Genomic DNA, 26,654 nt, shown 5'->3' with positions numbered 1-26,654 from the left:
GAGAAGGAGGGGTTTGGTTACTAAGGGTGTAGCCCAGGCAGTTCTCTCTCTTGATTGATTAGGTCATATAATCGTTTTCTATTGTGCAGTGTCCTTTCCCATAATGCATCTGATTTTAATCATATGTATGCCCAATATGCATGGGATGGTCAATAAAAGCTTTTCCCTGAAAATGCACTTGAGAACACAGTTTACCTTATTGTGTATGCATCAAAACCCAGCTCAGGCTGGATCAGTCTTTCCATTTCTCATACCTAGATGCGTTGAGATAGAGAATATACTTGGATAGAAGCTGTCTTAGTTTGATGGCTGTTTGAAGAAGAGAAGCATCTATTGCCCAGAGAAGGGTGTCTATGTAGGCTGATACAGGTGTGCATGTGGGGGGCACCCGAGGTAGCTGGGTACATTGTCTGAAGAGGGGTGTGTTTACATAGTACATAGTACGTTCAGGTAAAGGAGCTAGGCTGCCACAAGCATCATTAGGAGAAAGGGGTGTGCATAACCCGAACCAATCAGAGTCACAGGTTACTAAGCGTGCCCACTTTACATCTAAAGCTAGCTCTCTGTGTGTCTCTGTCTCTCTGTCTCTGTCTCTCTCTGTCTCTCTCTCTTTCCAGAATTTCATTCTGTAGCTCAGGCTGGCCTGGAACTATATAGCCCAGGTTGGCCAAGAATGCCCATTGATCCTTCCTCAGCTCCCTAAGTGTACCAATTACAGGTGTGAACCACCACATTCAGCCACACGTTTCCTAAAATTCAAAAGAGCATCCTTTTATTGGTTCATTCACAAATATTGAACAATTGCTGTGGACTAGTTCCTAGCACTATGTGGTACCCAGGGCCTTAATTTTCCCATTTCCTGTCTGTTGGAAGTAAGAAGCAAAGAACAGTACTTTACCCTTAACACAGCTTTGTTTCGTAAAGAATACTTGAAAAATACATTTTTTTCGGCAAGTGTTTAAAAGCTGATAGATTTCCTACACAAACCCAGGTTTCTATTTTCTTTGAAAAGTATAAATGGAAGCCCTGACTACAGCAGCCCTTCTTCACCCTGGCTGACTGCTGGCTGCCATCCTCTGAAGGTGAATGCTACTTCCCCTCCGTCCGCTGGCCTAGTCCCTCTACCTGTTAGCCCACGTCTAGCCTGGTGGATGCCCTGTGGCCAGGAGTGAACTCATGGTACTAGTCAGTAAGAAATGACCCCCAAATGAAAGAGATTCATACAAGCTGCATTGTGTTCATTTTCTTAAGCCCAGTTGCAAGAATATTCTAGAATTTAAAATGAGGGTTTGTTTGTTTGTTTGTTTGTTTGCTTTTTTCCCCCTCACAGTTATGACAATGAGTAATCATTGGTTACTTGCTCTCATAACTCAATCCTAGGGACATCAATCTAAGGAGAAAATTTGAAGGAAACCATAGTTCGAGTATAGACCAATGGCAGAAAGAATAGTTCTTGGCAAAAGAAACAGGGTGAGTTTTCTTCTCACTGTCTGTGTGTGAGTGCTTGAAGCCTCAATATTGTGTCAATACAGCGCAGTGGAACCCTAACCCGGCCGGGTAGCTTCAGAGTCCTGCAGGAAAGGCTACTTGGAGTACCTTCACCAAATTACCAAGCAGTGCGACCCTCAAGGCCAACACACTCCTCAGGTGAAGTCTGCCGATGGGAGGTGGTGGCAAATCCTATTCTCCCCACACTTGGGAGATGGAAGGGTCAGGAGTGCAAGGTCGTTTTCAGCTCCTAGTGAGTTCCAGGCCCGCCTGGGCTATATGATACCCTGTCTCAAAAAACAACAACAGTCTGCTCTGGATTAGAAAAGCCGAGTGAAATGTGCGTTGCTTGGAGACTGCTTCTAGGAGGCATGGAGCGGGGAGGGCACTGGTTCACTGGGTGGTACAGTGGAAAAGCCTGGGGTACATAACGCGTGTGATGGGCATGCCCATTCCTTGGTAGAAATTTCACAGCACATGACAGCTGTGTGGCACATCTGCTGGAGATTTAAAAATCAGTTTCACCAGCATTAGCTGGGAAAGACTGGGCTTGGCAATGGTTCTGTGGGAAAAACAGAAAACAACAGTTTTTAATTGGGAACAAATTCAGTACACTGTAAACTTAAATGTTGGTTTTTATCCCTGGAATGAAGGTGTCTAGTCTCAGAACAGGATTCTGTTACGAGCTGAGCTGTTCAGGCCTTGAAGTACCATGGTCAATTTTTGTCTCTTAAGTAAGGAGATTGAAAAGTGGGGTTTGGGCCAGGTGTGGTCGCACATGCCTTTAACCCCAGCACCTGGGAGGTAAAGGCAGGAGGATCTGAGTTCAAGAGCAGCCTGGTCTACCGAACAAGTTCCAGGACAGTCAGAGCTACACAGAGAAACAAAACAAAAACAAAAAAGGAGAAGGAAGGAAAAGCCGGGTTTATTGCTCAAGGGGTAGTCAAGAAGAATCTAGAAACCACGGGCAGAAATGATTGACATGCCTGGGGTGGCAAGCCTCCATCTTAACTGGAGAGGAAGGAGATGCTATGGCTCTTTGTGTATTTAGAGGCTCGACTAATACAAGCCTTGAAGAACAGTGTCTACGGTTGATCTGTTAAATAAATAAATGTGAATGGAAATGTGGAGAGAGAGAGAGAGAGAGAGAGAGAGAGAGAGAGAGAGAGAGAGAGAGAGAGAGAGAGAGAGAGAGAGAGAGAAAGTGTTCTCTTCTAGGGAAGAAGTAGGGGCATGGTGAGAATCCCAGAGAGGTAGATGTAAGACTACTCAGACAAGACGCGTGGGCCAGCGGAAGGGTTCACTGTTGTAGGTCACAGTTTTTGTAGCTTGGTGATAATGATGATTAGTTTTCTCCTCCAGTAGTGTGCAAAGTATGTTCCAGTATGATGAATACTAGTTAGTAGAGGCAAAGCTTCTAGTTGGACATCAGCTTGATTTCTCCATGTTTGATGGCATAAATGAATTGTTTATTGTAAGTCACCAATATCTTACTGACAAGGCTATAAAGAGTACCAACAGTCTCAGCAACATCCTGTGGTGGCACAGGTGTGCATGTGTGCGTGTGTGTGCATGCGTGCGTGCGTGCGTGCGTGCGTAATCACACAGACCAGGGAGCAAGTTCTGCCCTTGCCACTTAGCTATTTCTGTAACAGAAGGCAAGGTGCGTACCCCCTCTAAGCATTCCTCTTCCCATCCCCTAAGCAGAGAGTTTAAAACAATATTGTGAGAGTTAGCTGAGCCAATGGATGTAAAGTCCCGGGAACAAAGCAGCTCGGGTGGCAAGATATCTCTGTAGATTAAAGGAACTTGCTGCCAAGTCTGAGGACCTGAGTTTGATCCCTGGGTGCCACATGGTGGAAGAAGAGGAACTGTTTCCAAAAGTTGTCCCCTGTCCTCTGCATGCACGGAGTAGCATGCACACATACCATAGGTATAATAGAAATTTAAAATAAATGAAACCGGGCGGCTCTGGGTTGATGTTACATATTTAGGGAGCCAATGAGATTGATGGCAGTGGGTTGTGGCTTCAGAGGTGGACATGAGGCCTGCACAGGACAGCTGCTCAGCACGGGGCCCCTTTGCTGGCTTTATGGTTATTACTCTGGTTAAATCCTAATTCTGGACACTCCAGAAACAGCTTCACAGGCACCAAGGCTTTGCCTCACACACCAAGGCTACCTGGCCAATGAAGACTGTGGAAAGGTTTGCCCTCAGACCCCAGCTCTTTACTGAGTCAAATTTCTTCACCATAAGTGTTGGTTTTCGCCTGTTATTTCTGAGGGAAGAAAAGGAGTCAGGTAAAGGGCACTGGCTGGTCCTTCTTCAGACAGACCCTCCAAAGGCGGCAGGGAGCCAACCTGTTCCACACTTGTAGAGGAGGAAACAAGATGCGAAAGCTGAAATGATTTGCCCAAAGGATATAGCCCACTGGTAAAGTGCTTGACCAATATACACAGAGCCTTGGGATCGAGTCACAGCCACGTACCCAGGAGGGAAAGGAAATTTGTTCAATGAAATGTTTCAGTTCTTTTGATTTCAAGGCCCATCACTTTTTCTTGTAAACCATGATTAAAACGTTTTGAGTGTCTACTATATATCAGATACTACGCCAGTTATTCCCACATGTGACTGTCTTGGCTGTTTAGCCCCCCCCCCCCCAGAATTGGCTGACATTATATGATGATTTTCTTTGACAACTGACTTTCGGAGGGACACACAAGATACTAGTGAGGATGAGAAAAGAACTAGACAGTATAGTCGGACTTTCTTTGGACCACCAGCTTCCAAATAATAACACGGAAACTTTTTATTAATTATGAAAGCTTGACCTTATCTTAGGTGTATTCCAAACTAGCTCTTAAAACTTAGATCAACCCATTTATATTAATCTACATTTGGTCACATGGCTCATTACCTTTCCTCAGTATGGTAGCTCATTACCTTTCCTCAGTATGGTATATCTGACTTCCTCCGAGTCTGGCTGGCAAATCCTCCACCTCAGATTCTTTCCCAGAGTTCCTATCTCTCCCTAGAAATCCCACCTATTCTCTCCTGCCTAGCTATTGGCCATTCAGCTCTTTATTAAACCAATCAGAAGGTGCCTTAGAAAAATGAGGAAGGACATAGGCACATCTTCACACAGATGTGTATAAAAGGATTATCCCAACAGCCCAGATGGCCAGATCAGCCACTCAGCCTTGATGTTGTTGAGGGACAAATGAATGTCTTCCATAGTGGGCATCATGAGCTGCTAGAGAGTTGGATGAGCGTCCATGCCTGGCAGTTCTCCGTTAGCTCGTTGACTTATTCTGTTGGTTTGTTTACACAGTGATCCAAATGCATGCTCTGCAGATATTCAAACCATGAATTTTCATATTAAAAGCATTACCAAGCTTTTTGGCTTCTCTTATGTAATTGGACAATTTGGTGACCCTGAATTCATGTTTCCCAGACAACGATCACCCTGGCACTATGTGATTGCTGCTTCCTTTAGGTGGAACAAGAGTCCTCACTCTGCCCCAATGGCCCGTGTCACTCTCTTTCCCCCTGAGTAGCTTAAGTCAGCATGTAGTAGTCCCTGCATACTTGATAATAACCACCTGGGGGAATAGTCTGATGCTTTTGCTTGTTTCTGACCCTCTCTCCCCTCTCCCCTAGTCTGTGATTGCAATGGGAAATCCAGACAGTGCATCTTTGACCAGGAGCTCCAGCGGCAGACGGGCCATGGGTTCCGCTGCCTCAACTGCAATGACAACACCGCCGGGATTCGCTGCGAGAGGTGCCGGGAGGGTTTTTACCGGCAGCGGGAGAGAGACCGCTGCCTACCCTGCAACTGCCACTCAAAAGGTCGGTGGGAAGAGGGCGAGGGAAGGAGAGAGAGGAGACAGACGGAGGGAAGAGGGAAGTCAGAGAGAAGGAAGGGAAAGAGGAAGGAGCGGGGAACAAGCCAGCCAAGAGGGAGATGTTGCACCACTGGGTCCCCCCCAGACATTGGTCGTTGTAGCAATTCCTGCCTGCGAGGAAATGTTTAACACTGGGGGTACTGGGAGGAGCAGGGTCTTCAGTGCCGCTAGTGTGGATTCTAGTGTGGAGAGTCATATACTTTCTTTTCAGTACTGAGAATTTAACACAGAGCCTTGTACGTGCTGGCCAGTGTCCTACTGCAGAGCTATACGCCCTTTAAATGTTTGTAATTTTGAGATAAGCCCTAAATTGCTTAGGCTGGCCTCTCCTTCTTGATCTTCCTGCTCAAGAAGGAGCTGGAATCACAGATAAATGTTACCACACCTGAGAGTCCGGTGGCTAACTTTTCTGTGACCTGGGGACAAAGGAAGCCTGGTCACTTTCAGCGACAGTTCTTCACATCCACCATTGTTCTGACCAGGCTGTTGAGAAGAGTGATTAGCTGGGTGTGGTGGCATCTGCCTGTAATCCTAGCCCTTGGGAGGTAGAAGAAAGAGGATCGGGAGTTCATGGTCATCCTCAGACACACAGAGTTGCCTAGGTTACATGAGATCCTGTGTCAAAAACCAAAAAGGAGGAAAAAGGCGGATTGTAAGGACCTATTTCTATGCCCGTGTTAGGTGCTAGCAGCAGATAACTCCAGAGAAAGACCAGAGCTGTTCGCAAGAGCGACCACCGGATAGGAAGCTCCTGACGGGGGGTGGGGGGGGTGGGGGGTGGGGGGGGGTGGGGGGGTAGGGGGTAGGGGTGGGGGGGGAGAGGGGTGTTCACGGGAGAGCTAGGGATTATTGGTTTTTGTGACTCCTCCAGTGCTACAGTCCCAAACTGTAGGTGTCTATTGTACACAGAGATGCCCACATTGGGCTGTGTTCATCGTGGGTGGGTTGACGGTCCACACATATTAGTAAATGCATCAGGGGAAGGACAGGTCTATAAACATGCGGAGGTTTTTTATTGGTACCTCATTTGTCTATTATCTTTCCTGGCATTTGATGCTTCTCCTTGTTGGAAAGTGTTCAAGAGCATAACGTGGTGCACACTTAAAGTGTAGCACCTTAGCGTGGCTCTGCCTCAGTGTAGCTATGTGGAACCAATTCACAGCTGCAGCTGGAAGAATCTGCAATTGAGCAGGTTTCAGTGCAGCCCAAACAAGCTGTTGGTGGAGTGTGTCAGGAACTTTCTAGAAAACTGGAATGCCCTGGGATGATACAGATCTGGGGGCAGTCCCAGGTTCACCTGGGTTTGTTATTCTGGTGTAGTCTGAATCCAGTCTGTTAGTTATGTGTTTAGTGAACCCAACATCCAGAACCTCTTAGATTTCTCAGTTCTCACCATGACACTCCTCACATGGACTTCATAAAGAAAAAGCAAGAGAAAAATTGTTCTGTTTTAATGAGTATTTGAGATTCTTGGGAGAGCCAAGATCCCCATCAAACACACAGCTTCACCGTGTATCACAGGAGCGGAGTGGTCCTCACAAAGTGGTCAGTGAGGATGTAGTCAGATTCAGTGGGCTCCCCTGCAAAGCCTGACAGAATCCAAGGTTCTAATTCCAGAGGAGACAAGGAATGAGTTGCTGGACAGAGAGACTGATGTTCCTCATCAGTCTCTCTGTGTGGTTCCCACTCACCCAGCCTCAGGAAGTATGTCTCTTCTGGAGGCATCTGGGACTTCATGGGAGCCGGTGGTGGGTGGAGCCCGGTGGGAGGTGGAGCCTAGTGGGGTGGAGCCTGATGGGGGTGGAGCCTGGTGGGAAGTGCTTTTTTTCAGTCATTAACTAACCTTCACAGATAACCATCTGAACAGGGTTTCCATTTAAGAAATGAGGGTAAAAGGGACAGGAAGATGCCTGTGCAGGAGTGCAGAACTAAGGGGCAGAGCAAGGATTTTAGTCTAGGTTTGCTCATATCATAGCTGATAGTGGTGGACTTGGGAGCCAAACAGTCCAGGTTCAGATCTTGCCTGTGTGGCTACCTCTAGGTCTCTTGGGACATACTGTGTCACCTCTCAGTGCTCTAGCGTTCCCATTAGAGAAAAGGTGATCTGGGTATTTGCATCACATTATAGTGCAGGAATAATTAAGCACGTGATAGACAGGTTAGCAAAGTATAGTCAATAATAGATATTCTTATGAAGATGGAGGTTGATTATATCCTACCCAGGTGTGACAGCACCAACTTGTAATCCCAGCACTTGGGAAGCAGAGGTAAGAGGACCAGGAGTTCAAGATCAGTCTCAGCTACATAGCAAGTTCAAGGCCAGCTTGGGCTACGTGAAACTGCCTCAAAAAGTAAAAGAGATAAATAATAAAAAAATATATCCTGAGGGTAGGGTGGTGGTGGCACACACCTTTAATCCCAGCACTTAGGAGGCAGAGGCAGGCAGATCTCTCTTAGTTCAAGGCCAGCCTGGTCTACACAGTGAGTTCCAGGAAAGCCAGGGCTACACAGAGAGAAATCCTGTCTTGAAAAACTAACCAAACAAACAACCAAACAACTAAACAAACGAAAAAAATGAAAACAAAATCCTGGCACAACGGGAGCCTCATAGTGACCATATATGAACCTAAAATGATTTGTTAACATTTTATTTATTATTAACAACCCCACTTTAGCATTGAATATCTGAGAGTATCCTTTTTCTTTTTGTTTGTTTGTTTTGTTTGTTTGTTTTTGTTTTTTGTTTTTTGAGACAGGGTTTCTTTGTGTAGCCCTGGCTGTCCTGGAACTAACTCTGTAGACCAGGCTGGCCTTGAATTCACAGAGATAGGCCTGCCTCTGCCTCCCAAGTGCTGGGATTAGAGGTGTGTACCACTACTGCCCGGCCTGAAAGTATCTTTAACAGTGGAGAAGTTGACCTAGAAAGTTAATAAGTAGCCTGAAATCTCCCAGCAAGGAATTTTGAGAGGTACAAATATAATCCAGGTCTTCTGTCCCCAGAACAGGTCCTTCCTGTCCCTTCCATATGAATGAAAAAAAAAAATCAGAATGCTGAGTTTCTATTCAAGGCAGCCAGGTCCCCCAGAAAACCTGGATTTCCTAAGGGCTGACTAATGCTTTATACTTTCCAAAACATTTTCTTAGCCTGGCAGGCTGTGCCTGTCACACACCCACATTCCTGCTGGAGAGATGAAGACACAAAAGCTTCAGGTCCAGCTGCCCAGGCTGAGGGACACACTGGCAGGAGAAACTATTTCCACCACGTGTTCTTAACTGTACCTGGGCTTTGTGCATCACTAAACCAGCAGCCTGGTTTGAGGAAGGGGTGTTAGAGACTGAACCTAGAGCCCGGTGCATGCTGGGCAAGTGCCCTGTCACTGAACTTATCCCAATTACCTCTTTAGATTGTTTTACTTTGAGACAGGGTCTCATTAAGCTGCCCAGACTGTCCTTAAACTTGCTCTGTAATCCAGCAGGCCTTGGCATTGCAATCCTCCTGCCACAGCCTCCCAAGTAGGTGGAATTACAGGTCTACTTTAATTTCCTGTGTGATTTCATAGTCTCCCAAATCAACTGCAAGGTCATTTCCATTTTCAAGTAATTACTTGAAAGAATTTGTAATAGCAGCGAAATTGCTATTTCAAATGAAAAAAAAATCTTAAAAAAGAAAAAAAAATTGCCATCACTTCATGTGTGGTAAATTATAACCTATCTTCCTTGTTGAACTTTTTTTTTTTTTTTTTTTTTTTTTTTGGTTTTTCAAGACAGGGTTTCTCTGTGTAACTTTGCGCCTTTCCTGGAACTCACTTGGTAGTCCAGGCTGGCCTCAAACTCACAGAGATCCACCTGGCTCTGCCTCCCGAGTGCTGGGATTAAAGGCGTGTGCCACCACCGCCCGGCATCTTGTTGAACTTTTTTTTTGGACTGCCAGTCCCCACATAATGACCTGGAGGCTTATTATTAATAACAAAAGCTTGGCCTTAGCTTAGGCTTGTTCCCAACTAGCTCTTAGAACTTAAATTAACCTGTTTCTGTTAACCTATGTTTTGCCGTGTGTTTCTCTCCTCCATTCTGTATATCTGACTTCCTCAGTGTCTTGCTGGCATTTCTTGCACACTGAGATTCTAACCCCCGAGTTCCTCTCTCTCCTCATAAGTCCTGCCTAGTCTCTTCTGCCTAGCTATTGGGCATTCAGCTCTTTATTAAACCAATCAGAAGGTGCCTTAGGCAGAGACACATCTTTACAGTGTACAGAAAGATTAGCTCACAACAGTAAATGAAGCCAAGAGTTGAATGATGCTCAATGTAGTTTGGTCTTCACAACGATTTCTCATAAATTTAGAAGTGAGCTTATGTCATGTCCATGTGTGTGCAGATGAGGTGTGTATATGGGGGGGTATGTATGTCTGCATGTATATAGGCATGAGTGTGTGAGGGTTGGTGTGCATGGTGTGGAGGCCAGAGCCCAATCTTGGGTATCTTCCTTGATTGTTCTCCAATTGTTTTTTAACTGAGGTGTAGGGTTTCTCACTGAACAAGAGCTCTCACGTTCAGCGAGCTAGCCAGCCAACTTGCTCCTGAGCAAGTTCATGGGCAGTCTGTGCAGTGTAATGAGACCTTGTCCCAAAATGAAACAGTATGGAGAGAGCTTGAGATATAGCTCCGCCCCCTGAACACTGAAATTAGAGTCAGGTGCTGGAGACTCAGACTCTGGTCCCCACACAGGAGTGCCTTGTCCACTGAGTTCTCCCCAGCCCACAGTGAGCTTATCTAGGTGATGACTGTGGTCCCAGCAACAATGCTGAGTGGCCATCACTTCTTTTGAGTCACATATCTAAGTCCTGCTAGCCTTTCGCAGATACTTTGAAATACACTGTGTGTGTGCTCACTTTTTCCTCTCATGACACCCAAGTTCTTGAGGTGTGTGGGCTTCAGTATCAGTGGGCTTGTTCTCTCCTTTCATTACTTTTTTACATAACTATGACTGTGTATTACTCTGATTAGCATATTTCTGTTCTTTAAAATGTGTTTATATGCATGTATGTGTGTGTGTGTTTGTGTGTGTGTGTGTTTATGATGTTGAGGCTTGAACCCAGAGCCTTGCACATGCTGAGCAAATTCTTTACTATTGAGATATATCCCTAGCATACGTGTGCATGCACGCGTGTGCACACACACACAACACACACACACACACACACACACACACACACACACGGAGGGAGGAAGGCTCACATGAGAGCTATCTTGGCTTAATTTAAAGTATGAATCCTTTTGACACCTCCTGCACCCTCAGAGGCACATAGAGATCATCTACCTGAGCCCTGAGAACACTCCGAGACACAAACCTGAAGGCTGTTCATCTTTAAAGCCAATTGTTCACAATCCCTGAGCCCAGCTTATAAGGTAGATGTTGGGGCAGGTGTTTTCATTCTAGCAAAGCACTTTTAAAACCCAGTACTGTTATTTTAGACGTTTTAGAATGTGAGTTAAATTAGTTATGTTTGCATTTGGAGACATCAAACAGTCTCATGCCAACTTTGAAGGCCTGAAGGATGCTGCCTCAGGGGTAAATTACTAGTATAGTGCTAACACTATAACAGTCTATTAGTGTAGCGTTAACTACATTTTTAAGCTCCTACTATATGTGAGACACTGGATTAGGCACCTCTTACAGATTAGCTCTTAGTTTTACAACAGCCCCTCGAGGTGTATACTTTCATTTGCACTTAAGAGAAATCACATGTAAGCAGTTTGCCCAGAGACATGCAGCTAGAAGTTCCTGGGATTTGACTTGAGATCTGTTGAACTCAAAGCTGGGGTTGTTTTCTTGGCCTCCAGCTTCCTCGAGAGCAATGGTTCTCAACTTTCCTAATGCTGGGACCGTTTAACACAGTTCCTCTTAGAAGAATATTCTAGAGAATAAAATTGGGACTATTTGGGTCAAGCCATAACAGAGTTCTCTTTGCTACCTTATGATAATAATAATTCCCTTAAAGGGGGAGGAAGAGCTCTTAATTATTTTGCCTTTATTCCTCTATGGGGTGAGGGGGTCACGTGCCACAGAGGACAGCTTGGAGGAGTCTATTTTCTTCTTTTACCTCGTGGGTTGCAGGAATTGAACTCAGGTCATCAGACTTAGTGTTGAGTACTTTTATCCACTGGACCATCTTGCCAGCACAAGAACAATCATTTCTGAGACATGATTGCAGGGTTTTCTGAAGTTGAAAACATAATTAACATTAATTTGAACAGGATAATATGTTTGGGGATTATCAAATCATCCATTTATGTTTTAAAAAATTTCATTACAGAGGGACTTCTGTGTAATGTTATCCAACAGAATCCCAGCAGGTATTTTCTTTTTTAGCTCTGTGGTCTGATTATTTTATTTTAGTTCTCCAAATAGTGTCTCTATCTCAGGCTGGCTTCAAACTCCATAAACAGCTGAGGTTGGTATTGAACTTCTGACCCTCCTGTCTCAGTGTCCTGACTGCTGCAAAAGAGCGTTCCAGACTGAAGAAGCAGTCAGGGCAAATGTCTCTGGGAAGCAGCATGCACATGCCCTGAGTAGAGCAGAGAGCAACATCCCTGCTGGGCCTGAGAAAACAGGAGTGGATGAGGAGAGGTGGGGTCCAGCAGGCTAGGATCCTGGGGTTTGCATCTGACTCCTTGTCTGGGGGACTTAAACAAAACCGAATAGTCTTCAGCAAACGTTCTCCATCTTCCTCTGGATGGAGGCTGAGGTGTGTAGAGGCTAAGGGGGAGGTACAGAGGGAAGGTGGAAACTCAGACTGGGATGGTAACAGGGCATGTGCCGGAAGTGGTGAAATCCCACTGTGCTTGCTACCCCCAGCCTGAGTCTTTCTCTCTTGCCATCAATGTACCACCCAGAGGACCCATTTTACAGAACGTGTCTATGGAAAACTGAGTCATTATGATACAGTGCACAGAAGCTAATCTTTAAGATCAGCCTAGGTGTCCATCAACAGAAAGAAAGGTGGTATACACACACAGTGGAGTTTTATTCCGCATGGAGAGGAGCTTACATTATTACAGGAAAATCGGTGGAATTGGAGCTCATAGTAAGCACAGTAAGAAAGACACAGAAAGACAAATATTGTTTTCTCTCGCATGTGGAACCTAGGTTATATAACCATGTATACATGTGTATGATAAGAAAATAAAAGCAGGACTCTGGGAGGGGGGCAGAGCAGTGGAAGGGAAGAGCCGGGGCAGGTGGGTGAAAGGCACTCCTGAACAAAAGTGTCCTTTTGAGCTGGCGATGGAGCTCAGTTGGTACAGTGATTGCCTAGCATGCATGAAGTCCTTGGTTCAGTCCCCAGCACTGCACAATTGGTGTGGTGGTTCATACCTGTAATCCTAGCGCTTGGGCGTGTAGGAGATCGTATGTCCAAGGCCATCCTGGGCTACACACTGAGTTGTAAGGAAGCCTTAAATACATGAGATCTTATCTCAAAAATGCCCTTATTAAGCCCATCAGTGTAGATAGCAAATATACACCGTTGAACAAAATGAACAAGACAATGACTCTGAGGCAGTGACTGGGCCACCAGGAGATGTCACCTAAGTGAAGCTTTCTGCCTCTCCTGGCAGGTGGACACATTCTAGACTAAGGGGCTTTTTCATGTGTGCTTAAAAAAAAAAAAAAAAATCATGCCACCAGGGCTAGGGAGATAGCTCAGTCAGTAAACTGTTGGTAGGGCCTCAGTTTGATCCTTAGAACCCATGTTTAAAAAAAAAAAAAAATGGGGCCGGGCGGTGGTGGCGCACGCCTTTAATCCCAGCACTCGGGAGGCAGAGGCAGGCGGATCTCTGTGAGTTCGAGGCCAGCCTGGGCTACCAAGTGAGTTCCAGGAAAGGCGCAAAGCTACACAGAGAAACCCTGTCTCGAAAAACCAAGAAAAAAAAAAAAAAGGGAAGGGCGGCACACACTTGAAATCATGGCGCTGGGGAGGCAGAGGCAGGCAGTCCTAAAGAGGTTCGTCTATTTGGTGAGTTCCAGGCCAGCTAAAGAGCCCGTTCTGCCTGGGTGGGGGTGGGGCTGGGGCTGGGACGGGGGCTGGGGGCGGGTGGAGAATACCCCAGGAAGCACAACTGGAGTTTGTCCTCTGGTCTCCACGTGCATGCTCACGTTCACATAAACACACACAAGTCAAGGACTGGCCCCTAAAAATGGTCTTTGGTGGCTAGATACAAGAGAGAAAGTTGCTCCTTCTGATACGCTAATAGGAATATGCTCGTTCATTGACTTTTCTCCTTTGAGTTTTAAACTCAAGATGTAGACCAGGCTGACTGAATTTGCAGTCGTTATACTGCAGCTCCCAGAGTGCAGGGATGATAGGCATGCCTCACCACACCCTATTGATGGGATAAAAAAAAAAAAAGAAGAGCCGGGCGGTGGTGGCGCACGCCTTTAATCCCAGCACTCGGGAGGCAGAGCCAGGCGGATTTCTGTGAGTTCGAGGTCAGCCTGGGCTACCAAGTGAGTTCCAGGAAAAGGCGCAAAGCTACAGAGAAACCCTGTCTCGAAAAACCAAAAAAAAAAAAAAAAGAAGAAGAAGAAAGAAAGAAAAAGAAAGGTACTATGTGTTCCCTAATGTCTAGTCGGAGCAAATATGTAAACAAAAATGTTTTCATGACTCATTCTCTTCTTTCTGTGAAGCAGGCATCCTGAGCTGTCAAAATGTCCCCTACTGAGTAGAGTATTAAATGGCAGGGACTCCTTGTTCAAAGCAGTGAATGGTGCACATCACTTAGTGTGTATTGAGCCCCCATGGGGAGACAGTCATTTTTTTTAATGCCTTACAAGTATTTTCTTCTTCTTCTCTTTCTCCCCACCTTGTGGGTTACAGGTTCTCTCAGTGCCGGATGTGACAACTCTGGACAGTGCAGGTGTAAGCCGGGTGTGACAGGACCCAGGTGTGACCGATGCCAGCCGGGCTTCCACATGCTCACTGATGCTGGGTGTACTCGAGACCAGAGACAACTGTAAGCATCTGCCCTAACTTAACCACTCGGGGAGGAAAGGGTTTATTTTATGTTTCACTTCCGAGCGACAGTCCGCTGTTGAGGGAAGTCAGGGCAGGACCTCGCAGCAGAAACTGAGGTAGAGACCGTGCAGGAATGCTGCTGTCTGGTTTGCTCTCCATGTCATGGTCAGCTACCTTTCTCATACAGCCCAGACCCTCCTACCTAGGAATGGTTTCGCCAACAGTGGGCAGGCTCTCCTCCATCAATTAGGTATCAAGAAAATGCCCCAAAGACTCACCCACAAGCCAGTCTTCAACTGAGGCTCCTTCTTCCCTGGGTGTAGTTTGACAACCAAGATTAGCTGTCACGGAGTCCTTCACTCTGCCATCACTGTTCCTAGGGCAATAATGGCACCTGCAGGGTGCCAAACGCTGTTGTGAATTCTTCATGTGGGGTTATCAGATTTAATCCTTGTACAAATCCTAAATGACTGGGATTGCAATTATACTCATCTTAATAAGAAGATATTTAAACCATGAAAAATTTAAATGCCCAATGTTACTGGTGATGATGGACCTGTTTGGGAAACCCAGAGATTTTGGAGCTGGATGCAAGTATTTGGCCTTCCTTAGTGAACGGGGGTGGGGGGTGGGGGTGGGGGTTGGGGGGGGGCTTCCACATTTCAGCCAGACCCATCTGACCTCAGTGAACTTTCCTTTCCTTTCCTTTCCTTTCCTTTCCTTTCCTTTCCTTTCCTTTCCTTTCCTTTCCCTTCCTTCCTTCCTTCCTTCCTTCCTTCCTTCCTTCCTTCCTTCCTTCCTTTCCTTCATTCTTTCTTTTGGATTTTTCAAGACAGGATTTCTCTGTGAAACAGTCTTGGATATCCTGGAACTCACTCTGTAGACCAGGCTGGCCTCAAACTCACAGAGATCCACCTCCCTCTGCCTCCTGAGTGCTGGGACTAAAGATGTGCACCACCACTGCCCTGCTTCTTTTCTTTTCTTCCTTTACTTTGAAGCATCTGCTTTCTGTCCTCAGATTCCTTTCTGAAGGAAGACAGAGACAGAGACTGCACTCCATATCACGCACTATCACAGAGATGCAGAGCTGAGGGTAGCAGGGCGAGCTTGGTGGTGAAGAATTAGCCAGAAGGGTACTGGCAGAGGAATTTCTGAGACCAAAGGGGAAGCTACATAGACCCTCTGGACTTAACCTGGTGCTGACTGCTCCACCACCTGCCTGCATGTTTTCCTAGGCTTAAGCGGCTCTCATTAGTTTTCTCAACTTAGCCGGGCCCTAGTTCTTACTTTTTGAGACTTAACCTGCTCGGTTCCTACTTTAAAAGCTTTTGTCTTTTTTTTTTTTTTTTTCAGAGCTGAGGACCGAACCCAGGGCCTTGCGCTCTACCACTGAGCTAAATCCCCAACCCCCTACTTTAAAAACTTACCCAGTTCTTATTTACTTCCTAAATTCAATTTGCTCTTAATTATTGCTTTCCTCGACTCAGCTGCTCTTAGTGACTTGCCTAAGTTGCCTCTAAACATCGTCTGTCTTGGAGGACTAGACAACACCTCTGACATGTGGGTCTCGAGGGTAATAGCTGACAAATGTTCAGACCGCTAACTACTTCCTGACTTCCAACCGCCTGTCCTCATACCTCAACCCAGAACTTTCTCCAAACCGTTTTCCACACGTGGCCCCCTCCTGAATACACTCTTTTGTGAAACTTGTCTTTCCAATGACTGTCATACTGCAGGACAGTCAAAACAAGCTTGATTTGGTAATATAGTTGGCATGTTAGCCAACTGCAAAGTTCAGATAGACCCGTGGCCGGCGGCTGGTATTGAAAGATCGGTGCTGAATCTAAGTAGCTGTCTGGGCCACTTCTCTGAGGGACTGTCCCCAAGACCTTTCCTAGTGTGGCACCGTTAATGTTTGATACATTACTTCACTTTTGCAGTAGAGAAGATGTCCTGGTTAGGAAGATTCATTTAGTGAATAACTTCAGTACTAGTCTCTGTTTCTGTCTCTGTCTCTGTCTCTGTCTCTGTCTCTCTCTCTTCTTTCTTTTCCTCTCTCCCTGTTTTTGTTTTTTGTGTGTTTGTGTGTGTGTGTGTGTATGTGTGCATTGTTTACTTTATTGTTGTTTTTATTTTGAGACAAGGTCTTATTGTGTAGATCAGGCTGGCCTCACATGATCCCCCTGCCTCAGCCTCCATAGAGCTGGGGTAGGAGGTGTGAGTCACAACACTCAGTTTAGAAAATTTCCTATTTCTTCTCTCTGGTCTGGCCTTTATTATGAGAGCCCTGGTTTGGGGGCATGGATATTAGAAGATTGGGGGCATCTCCATCCACAAGTCCTCTTGGTTCTGTTTGGTTCCTGAAAGTCTGGTTTTGGGTTCAGCACGGATAACAAGAAGGGCATGTTCCTGGCCAGCTGTTTGCAGCAGTGGGAAATGTTAACTCCATCTCCACCTACAACCCATCAGATTGCAGCCTTCAAACCTTGGGTGACGTCAGGCTGTGGGAAGGGAAAAGATGCTGCTTTTCTATAATATCATATAGCTACAAAATTCTCTAGATTCCAGAGAAAACTGATAAGAAACTAGGTCAGGCTTGATAACATCGCTCGCCCGTCACACCTAGTTACAGTTCCTTGTCTAGCTAGGCACATCCTCCTGGCCTTCCAGGCAGTACCCCAGCTACCGTCTGATTTTCTTTCCTCTGGGCCTTTGCACAGATGACCCTCTTCCAGGTCTCCCTGGCACTCTTAGGTCAGTTTCTCGTCGATCTTCTGGTTCCCACACGCCAGCCACAGCCCCTGCTTCAAGGAATCGGTGTGTGTGGCCTCCATCCCTTTTCCTGCTAAGCCAGGAAGCACGTCGAGGGGCCCCATGGCACCGCATCATCCCCTCCAGGGCCCTCGCTTACTTTCCTGACCCCACACATTACTTGTATTTGGCTCTGTCCTTTGCTATCAGTGTTTGTTCCTTCTCTTACTGGAGTGAGAGCCCTGCTTTGTTCTGACCTCTGCTGGGTTCAGTGCCTGGAACTGGGGAGAGGAAGAGGCACTGGGGTGTTTCAGCATGGCTGCAGCGGCCATTACGCATCACTGCTGTTACTGATCCTGTATCTACGCACACCTTGAAAGCTCAAGAATCAGGGCCGGTTCCCATTTCTCATCCAATCCCTGGTTCCTAGCACAGTAGACGCCGAGAGTGTGTTAGTCAAGTGATCTGGAGAAGGACTGTGGAGGAAGCGCAGACACAAAGGAGGCCAGGGGAACAGAGACAAAGGCCGGAGAGGGATTCTGGACTTGAGCCTGATCAGACCCAGCAGTGATTGGATGGGGGATGTGAAGGTGAAGGAGTCAAGCAGGTTTAGGCAAGGTTTGATGGGGTCACAGGACAGCCGGAGGGGAACATTGTTCACGCTTTCTCCGCGAGAAGGGCTTTGAGGAGGCTGAGCAGGGTTTGAATAGTAGGGAAGAGCGGATACCTTTGGTTTTAGACTGACGAGGTGGATGTGTGAGCGTGTGCCAAAATGAGTGATGGAAACCAGTGTCAGTCATGAGACAGACGGTGCCCGGATCAGATGACAGCATTGGTGCCTACAGTGAGAGTCTTACTATCTGGAACACAAAAGCCAGCAAAAGCCAGCAATTCCACTCCTAGATACACATGCACAATAAGTAAACATGTATAAAATGCGCAAAGCCTTATGTATAGAAGTTCATGGAAACATTGTTCATTATAGCTAAGAATTGGGAGCAAACCAAATATCTATCAGCTAATGAAGAGATAAGCAAGTTATGACCAGTCCTTACAGTGGGATTTTATTCAGCCATCAGAAGAATATATACTCCATTATATGACATGGGCAGACCTTGAAAACGGATGATACGTGAAATAAGTCAGTCACAAATGACCACATATGGTATGATTTCAATAGGAAATATCCAGAATAGGCAAATCTGAAGAGAGAGAGAAAGATCATTAGTGGCCACATGCAGCTGGGGATGGGACTGAAGGGAGGGAATGGCGGCATGGTTCTTTTAGGAGCACTGAAAATGCTTGCAATTTGGTCTTTATGGGATGGTTGTACAAATCTGAGAGCTGATTACAAATGGGCAAAGTGTTCACTGTGCGTGGGTGAATCCCATGGCATGGGGGTTATATCTCAGTAGAGGCCGTACTGAAAGGAAGAACCTGAGCACACTGCAACAGTGAGTAGATGGTCTCCACTATCCTAAAAGACATTATCGAATTAAATTATATCGTTTATTAGATTATAGAGAAATGAATTATAAATTAAAGAAAGACTAAACTCTTTGGTCAACCAAACTAAACAGTTTAGTAAGAACTTGGCACATTCTTCTCATGCTGGGTAGCTAGCAAAGGGCTCATCACTGGTTGCTGCCTCACTGGCTTAAGTACATAAAGGCATGAAGAGTGACTGCTAATCGAAGCCTCCCTGAAGGAGAGTGTGGCCATGAGATGCTGCTCACTCGGGGCAGCTAACTTTTGTGTGTATGACTGTAAGCATTAGAAATTGACTCCGAATGTTCTTTTTTTTTTTTTTTTTTTTTTTTTCCTTCCCAGAGATTCCAATTGTGACTGTGACCCAGCTGGCATCTCTGGACCCTGTGATTCTGGCCGCTGTGTCTGCAAACCAGCTGTCACTGGAGAGCGCTGTGACAGGTCTGTGAGAACCGTGTCTCCGAAGGCTTTAGGGAGAGTGCCCTGGCACCTGGAATGAGAATTAGTCCCCCATGTACAATTACGGGAAGGAGATCCTGAGCAAATGTTAAAGAACTTCTTACACCCTGTCCTCAAAAGCTGAGCTTAAAAAACAGAACCAAAAAAATCAAGGCCTGCCTGCGACTGATTGCAGTCCATTTTCTGCTCTGGGTCCCTTCTCGTCGCTTTGACTATGATGGTGGCAGGGCAGAGGGCCCCAGGGAGTCCCCTAGCCAGCTGGCTGCCATTCCCAGGTGCTAGGATGCAAGGTGGTATGCCATAATGAGATCATGTGACTGAGTGGGTCTTGGGAAATGCCTGGCCTAATTAAACAAGTTGAGGAAAATCCTTGTAACAGGGACTGTGGCAGCGTGTGGCCATATATAACCATCGTGCACTGAGAAGGAACCGCCCCAGGGAGGGGATGGTGGTTACATGCACGCACTTGAACTGAGGCACCACGTTGGAGCCCTTTGGGCCTGAGCCATGCTGGGGCAGGTGGAGCAGTGAGGAGCCATTCACCCTCAGTTGCTGCCTCGGGACATCCCTTAAGTACAAACTGTGTTCAGACCATCCTCTGCTCTCCCCTGAGATGACTGTGAGCCGAGGCGCGGTGAGGGTGGCCTCACAGCTGAAAGGCTCCTTCTCAATTCCTTAAAAGAAAGCAAGCGTATTTTCCTGGCAGCCTGCCAAACACTTCTACCTGGGCCGGGGAAGTGCCAAATGCATTCCTAGCTTGTGTTTTCAGGGGGTTCCTTGCTGCTGAAGAGAGAGTTAGGGATAAGTAGCTTGAGCTCTAAGGAAGCAGTTACTTTTTGAAAGCCTTCCTGCATGTGGTGGCAGGAGGCGCCCTGGCAAGAAGGCGCGTCAGTGAAGAGTGCTTGCTGCTCTTCCAGAGGGTCCTGGCTGGAATCCCAGCATCCCTGGCCAGTGGCTCACAACTGCGTGTAACTCCAACCCGTGGGGCCCAGTGCCCTCTTTGGGACCCAGGCACCTACACCACATGTGACACACACCCACACAGACACACAAACACACACACACTACTTTTTTTTTTTTTTAAAGCATTTTGCAGTAGGGGTGGGGAGGCAGAGGCGAGTTGAGACAGAGCTTTGCTCTGTAACAGAGGCTGGCCTAGAACTCATTGTGTAGCCAGGCTAGCCTTGAAGTCGTGGCAATCCTCCTGCCTCATCCTCCCAAATGGTAGATTATAGCACTTCTTGCTTGAAAGCCTTTTTATTATACATTTTTCTTTTACTGTTTTGAGACGGGGGTTTAGAACTTGCTACAGTAGCCGAGGGTGCCCTCCTGCCTCTGTTTCCCAAGTACTGGGATTATAGACACGTGCCACTAACCCAGTCCTTGAAAGCCTTTTTAATTCTAAAATACGAAACAAAATGGCGAGCTACATAAAGCCACAGTTGCCATCACCACAGCAGTAGATCTCGGCTAAAAATACGCTGTCCCAAGTCACACTCATGGTCCCTATGAGCCACCACTGCTGGTGAGCGTGATAGTCCTTGATGTCTCCATCATCTGTCAGCCTACAGCATCCTTAGGTCCTCTTTCAGTTTCCATGGTCCCTTTTCCTCCTTCATCCTTCCCTCTCCGAAGGTTTGAATCTTGCCTCAGCCCTTCTGTCCTCTTCCCCTAAGAACATCAGAAGTAATTCCTGTCTCATAGGCTTCGGGGGCACTAAATGAAGTAGACACAGGTGCCTGGGCCAGTGCAGTGCTGGGTAAACAGTCACAGGGCTGTTCTTGCTTCATGTGGGGGAAACTCGAGTCTTCTGAATCCCCGAAACCTCCACAGCTCAGCTTCGCCTGGCAGTCGTCCAAAGAGAAGCTGCCTGAAGGCTTGGGCTGGAAGCAGGGGTGGAATGCCAGTCTGCCGTTGGCTGCTTTAGGGCATCTCTAGACTTCTTTTATCTTTGTTATGTCCTTACTGGCTCTTTCCTCCTTGGGCCAGGACTGGGTCACGATGAACAGGGTGTTAATAAATACTCAAAGGTCTTGGGGATTGGGATAGCTGGATAGAGACTGAGATGAGAGATTTGCCTTTCTGGTCCCTACTTTGCCTCCAAAAACACTTGCTCCAGGGCAGGTCTGCTCTGCATACTGCTGTCCCATCCCTCCCTGCACCACCCACCAACCTCCATCCATCACCAAGAGTGGGTCAGTCATCCAGTTTCCAGACTACCAAGGCTCCACTGAAGGCAGAAAAAGTGAACCCTCTCATTTGTGTGTGTGTGTGTGTGTGTGGCGGGGGTTGGGATGGCCTCTGGTGGTCTGCAGTGGGGGTGCTATGTAAACCTTGCTGTCTTCTCCACTCTGGGAACTAATGGTGCCAAGTGGGAGAGAAAATAGGAAGAGGCTGAATCAGCATGGTGGTCTCTGTGAAATAAGAAATAACCGCAGCATCACAATTCTGACTTCTACAATTCTGCTGCAGGTGCCGACCTGGGTACTATCATCTGGACAGGGCAAACCCTGATGGCTGTACTCAGTGTTTCTGCTATGGGCATTCAGCCAGCTGCCACAGCTCTGCAGACTTCAGTGTCCACAAGATCACCTCAACTTTCTCTCAGGGTAAAGTAGCTCAGCGCAGTGTCTCGCGATCTCTATATATTCAACACCGCACAAGGCTCTATGATTCACGATTACTGACAGTGGCTTCCCTACTCACAGGACGGCCTCTCACGTCCTCATTAGCAATCCTCTTACTGGTGTTTATTAGGACAGACATAGTCCAGACTGGCCTTGAACGCCACATGCTGCAGAGGACAGCCTTGAGCTTCTGATTGTCCTGCTTCCACCTCCCGGGTCCTGGAATTACAAAACTGCTCCATCATACCCAGTTCAGTTCTGTACCTGGGACGGAACCCAGGACCTCATGTGTGCCAGGCAGGCATTTTACCAACCGAGCTACATCTCTAGCCCTCTTGTATTATTTTGTAATGCACATTATTTTGGGATAAGACAAACCGTATATCTTGAAAAATTACAGCTGTACAGTATATGAATAACTTAAAAACAACTAAAAAGAGACCAGCTATTTATAACCCTGTGCTTCCCACCCATATCTATTTCAAAACCACGGCGGATTATTCATGTGAAAGAGGGATTTATGAGGACATCCCAGAATCCACACTCACTAATAACATCCTACCCACATACATCGAGTTCATGTATCTCTTTAGTTAGCATGCTTCAGGACAGTATAAACATGTTGGAAATTGATATTATTTCAGCTGGTTTAAGTGTCTGTCAGACCGCATTAAGGCCAGATCTTGTTTTTGTAAGTATGATAAAAATACAAATTACAGGCAGGTGAAAACAAGCCTAGAATCATAAGCCTGAATCACAGGAGTCCAAAGAGTCAGCCAGAGATAAGGCAAAGGGCCAGTGAGAGAGCTCAGGGGTAAGTGCACTTGCCGCCAAGCCTGAGGACTTGAGTTCAATTCCTAGGACCCTCATGGTGGAGGAAGACCTTCAGACACTGTGGCATGTACACACACACACACACACTAAATAAAAATGCATGAAAACATATATATATATATATATATATATTTTTTTTTTTTTTTTTTTTTTTTGGTTTTTCGAGACAGGGTTTCTCTGTGTAGCTTTGTGCCTTTCCTGGAACTCGCTTTGGAGACCAGGCTGGCCTCGAACTCACAGAGATCCGCCTGGCTCTGCCTCCCGAGTGCTGGGATTAAAGGCGTGCGCCACCACCGCCCGGCTGAAAACAGATATATTTTTTAAGTCAAAGCAGCCACGGACAGGAGCTGGTGGATAGAAATGATTGGGGGATTTTGAAAACTGTAAAAGAATGGGGAGAAAAAAACCCTTTCTACTCCTTCTAGGACTGTTTGGCAAGCAAGTCCTGCCTTGCTTAACTCAGGGGATGATGGGAGTTGTGTCAGAGTGGCCTCGTTGTCTTGCAGGTGTCGATGGCTGGCAAGCAGTTCAGAGGAACGGGGCTCCTGCAAAACTCCACTGGTCACAGCGTCACGGGGATGTGTTTAGTTCTGCCCGAAGATCGGACCCAGTCTACTTTGTGGCGCCTGGTATGTGAGGGGTGACTTCCATAGAAGCCAATGTATAGGACTACAGAGTCAGGACAGACAAACTGAGTTGGAAAATGTGACATGGGAGCCATTCCCCTTACTGGAGCCGCAGCAGCTCCCGGAGACAGCTGGAGCTCAGGCCCAGTTTGATAATTCACCATGTCCTGACACTCTAGAACAGTCCAGGAATCATAGAGGTCAGCCCCTGCTGAGAGCCCCACGTTAGCCAAAAGGAAGTTTCTAGATTTCCCATCCCAGAGCTTGAAATCAAACTTCACAGGTCTATGGAAAAGCAAAACCAAAGCATGTCTTTTTAAAAAGTTAAAATTCTTGGCCGGGCGGTGGTGGTGCATGCCTTTAATCCCAGCACTTGGGAGGCAGAGCCAGGTGGATCTCTGTGAGTTCGAGGCCAGCCTGGTCTACAGAGCGAGTTCCAGGAAAGACACAAAGCTACACAGAGAAATCCTGTCTCAAAAAACAAACAAAAAAATTAATTTCTTAATTTATGGGTATGTATTTGTCTGTGTGGGGGAATGCACACATGTGCAAGTTCCCTCAGAGGCCAGAAGAGAGTGTTGGGTCTTCTGGAGCTGTAGTTATAGGTGGTTGTGAGCCACACAATGTGTGTGCTGGGAACTTAACTTAGGTCCTCTGGCAGAGCAGGAAACACTATTAACTGCTGAGCCATCTCTCCAGCCCCAAAGTGCATGTCAAAGCTTTAAAAATATTGTTAGTGATCTGAGTGGCAAAAGTCTGGCTGGAATTTGAATCACAGTTAATATTTCTTTAGCTAATGGGCACTTCCCAAGCAAGTGGTTCTTTTAATGTCTCCGAACTTCAGTCCTCTCACCTATTAATTGAGACTGGGCATGTTAATAGTCAGGAATGACAGCCATTAGATACGTGCAGAGCTGGCGAGATGGCTTAGTCTGTCGAGTGCCCTGCGAGCGTGAGGACCTGACTTTGAATGCTAAACACTCTCCTGGAAAGCTGACCATCGTGGTATGTGCCTGTAACCCCAGCCCTAGAACAGTAGAGACAGGAGAATCCCCAGGGCTTGCTAGCCAGAGAAGGCTTGCCAAATGGGTGAGTTCTAGGGTCAGTGAGAAACCAGGTTTCAAAAACTAAGGTGGAGAGTGATTGAGGAAGACATCCAACATCAATATCCAGCCTCTGTATGTCTGTCCACATATGTGTACACACACGTAAGTACACACACATCAACACCTACACAAATATGATGCCTGCAGAAGCATTCTCTAAAGTATAAAACACCATGTAACCAATGGCACTCTGGCTGTTTTACCATGGGTCTTGTTCATCAGCTTGTCTGTAAGGGTCACGCCATGAACCATCTAATAGGTAGAATTGTCTGTTTTGTTCTGTTCTGTTTTGTGAGACAGGGTTTCTCTGTATAGTCCTGGTTGTCCTGGAACTCGCTTTGTAGGGACCAGGCTGGCCTCGAACTCACAGAGATCCATCTGCCTCTGCCTCTCAAGTGCTGGGATTAAAGGCGTGCACCACCACCGCCCGGCAGTAGACTTGTCTTATGATGAGGCTTTGTTAGAGCACCTTCACAGCTTCATACCGACATCTCATGACATTCCTGACCCTTCTGTTGGGGTGGTTTGGGATAGAAGAGTGGGTAGGTCTCCTAGGACTCCCACAGAAATTGCCAACAACTCAGTTTGCTCATGAGTTTGCCTTCCCAGCCGTTCCTCTGATCTTCCAACCATCTACTTCACAGCCAAGTTTCTTGGTAACCAGCAAGTGAGTTATGGGCAGAGCCTGTCTTTCGACTACCGTGTGGACAGGGGAGGTAGACACCCGTCTGCTTACGACGTGATCCTGGAAGGTGCTGGTCTGCAGATCAGAGCTCCGCTGATGCCACTTGGCAAGACGCTTCCCTGTGGACTCACAAAGACTTACACGTTCAGGTAAAAAGAGGCCACAAGCACACCCAACAGTGCGAGGTGTGAGTCCTTGGTTCCTACCTTCATTCAGGCATGCCCTTCATTCGGTAAGCTCTTCTGAGCCAGGTGGGTTACCAGGCGTGGTCGTCCCATGCAGAACCAGGACACTGTTCCTTCCCTCCAGTAGCTGGCAGATTCGTGGTCCTGGGGAGGCGTGGATGGCAGTGCCACCTGTTGGATGGCTGAGGTGACAGGGAGGACACGGGTATTCTGAACAAACACAGGAGGCGTGGCTGTCCTGGGGTGATGGAGAGAAGTGTCTCGAGCAGAGGAGGCAAGTGTGGAGAGCAGTCTTGAAGGGGAGGAAGCAGGGGAGGTTAAGGGTCAGAGGAAATGCACCTGGAATTCCCGGTAGTTGAACGTGAGTGGAGCAAGAAGCGAGGTGGAGTGTCTGGGGAGAACGGAGGTCAGAGAAACTGGTGTAGGTGACGTCGTAGAGACTGCACTCATCCTGTAGAAGTGGCTTTGTGGTGTGTTCAGAGAGGCAGGGGAAGGGAGCTGCGCCCACTCAGTGCTCCCGCCTGTGCAAGAGGCTAGGAAAGAAAGATGGAGGAGGAGCTTGGTCCTCCCAGAGCCTGTGGCCTGGTGAGATACAGGACACTCCTGAAAGCACGCGCAGTGTAGTCCAGTAGCTGCTTTGGTGCTATGCGTTCATTTCGGAATGAGCTTGATTATGCCTGGAGACGTCAGGGAGAGTTTCAGAAAGGCATCAAGTGTGTCCACTGAGAGTGGAAAGATACACAAGGCTTTTCCAGAAGAAAAATTAGAGAAAGACAACCTCCACATGTGAATTTCTGAGGATGTGTAGAGTCATTATATAGGGGACACACACACACACACACACACACACACACACACACACACACGCCTGGTGTCCTCAGAGTCCAGAGATGCTGCTGGATCCCCTGCAACTAGAAGTAGATGGTTGTGAGCTGCCACGTGGGTGCTGGGAACCAAACCCAGTTCCTCTGGAAGAGCAGCTGGTGCTCTTCACCACTGAGCCATCTCCCCAGCCCCACAGATGGTATTCTTGTGGCTAGAACAAAGCATGTTTAAGGGAGATAGATCAATCAGGTTGAAAAGTCTGGACAAGACTTATCAGGCTGAATCTTAAGTGTCAGGCCAGGGTGCTTAGATCTTGTCTATGCTGGCAAGATGATAGAAAGCCACTGAGGGGCTGTACATCAAGGAGTGTCACGGGGAGCAGTGGCGCACGCCTTTAATCCCAGCACTCGGGAGGCAGAGGCAGGCGGATCTCTGTGAGTTTGAGGCCAGCCTGGTCTGCAGAGTGAGTTCTAGGACAGCCAGGGCTACATAGTGAGACCTGTCAGATAAAAGCACTTGAGGCTCAGATCTGGTAACTGGAGTTTGATCTCTGGATCCCACAAAAGAAAAAAAATGAAAAGAGAGAACCGACTCCATGAAGTTTTTCTCTGATCCCTGCATGTGTGCCGTGACAAGAGACAACCCCATCATGCACATCAAC

At 47.0% G+C, this 26,654-nt stretch overlaps 1 protein-coding gene across 1 annotated transcript in view; it reads left to right on the top strand.

Annotated features, from left to right (window-relative positions):
- Positions 1–26,654, top strand: part of Lamc2 (laminin subunit gamma 2) — a 67,837-nt gene that overhangs the window by 13,883 nt on the left and 27,300 nt on the right. Inside the window, exons 2-7 of the mRNA XM_052737197.1 lie at positions 5,149–5,337; positions 14,270–14,405; positions 18,989–19,087; positions 21,578–21,714; positions 23,073–23,195; positions 24,943–25,132. Coding sequence (XP_052593157.1) covers positions 5,149–5,337; positions 14,270–14,405; positions 18,989–19,087; positions 21,578–21,714; positions 23,073–23,195; positions 24,943–25,132 — 874 coding nt within the window. The remainder of the gene's footprint in view (positions 1–5,148; positions 5,338–14,269; positions 14,406–18,988; positions 19,088–21,577; positions 21,715–23,072; positions 23,196–24,942; positions 25,133–26,654) is intronic.

This window comes from Peromyscus californicus, unplaced genomic scaffold (genome assembly GCF_007827085.1).
Source record: "Peromyscus californicus insignis strain IS unplaced genomic scaffold, ASM782708v3 Scaffold_14__1_contigs__length_90479793_seg_2, whole genome shotgun sequence".
Taxonomy (NCBI): domain Eukaryota; kingdom Metazoa; phylum Chordata; class Mammalia; order Rodentia; family Cricetidae; genus Peromyscus; species Peromyscus californicus.
This window is presented reverse-complemented; position numbering and strand designations above follow the sequence as displayed.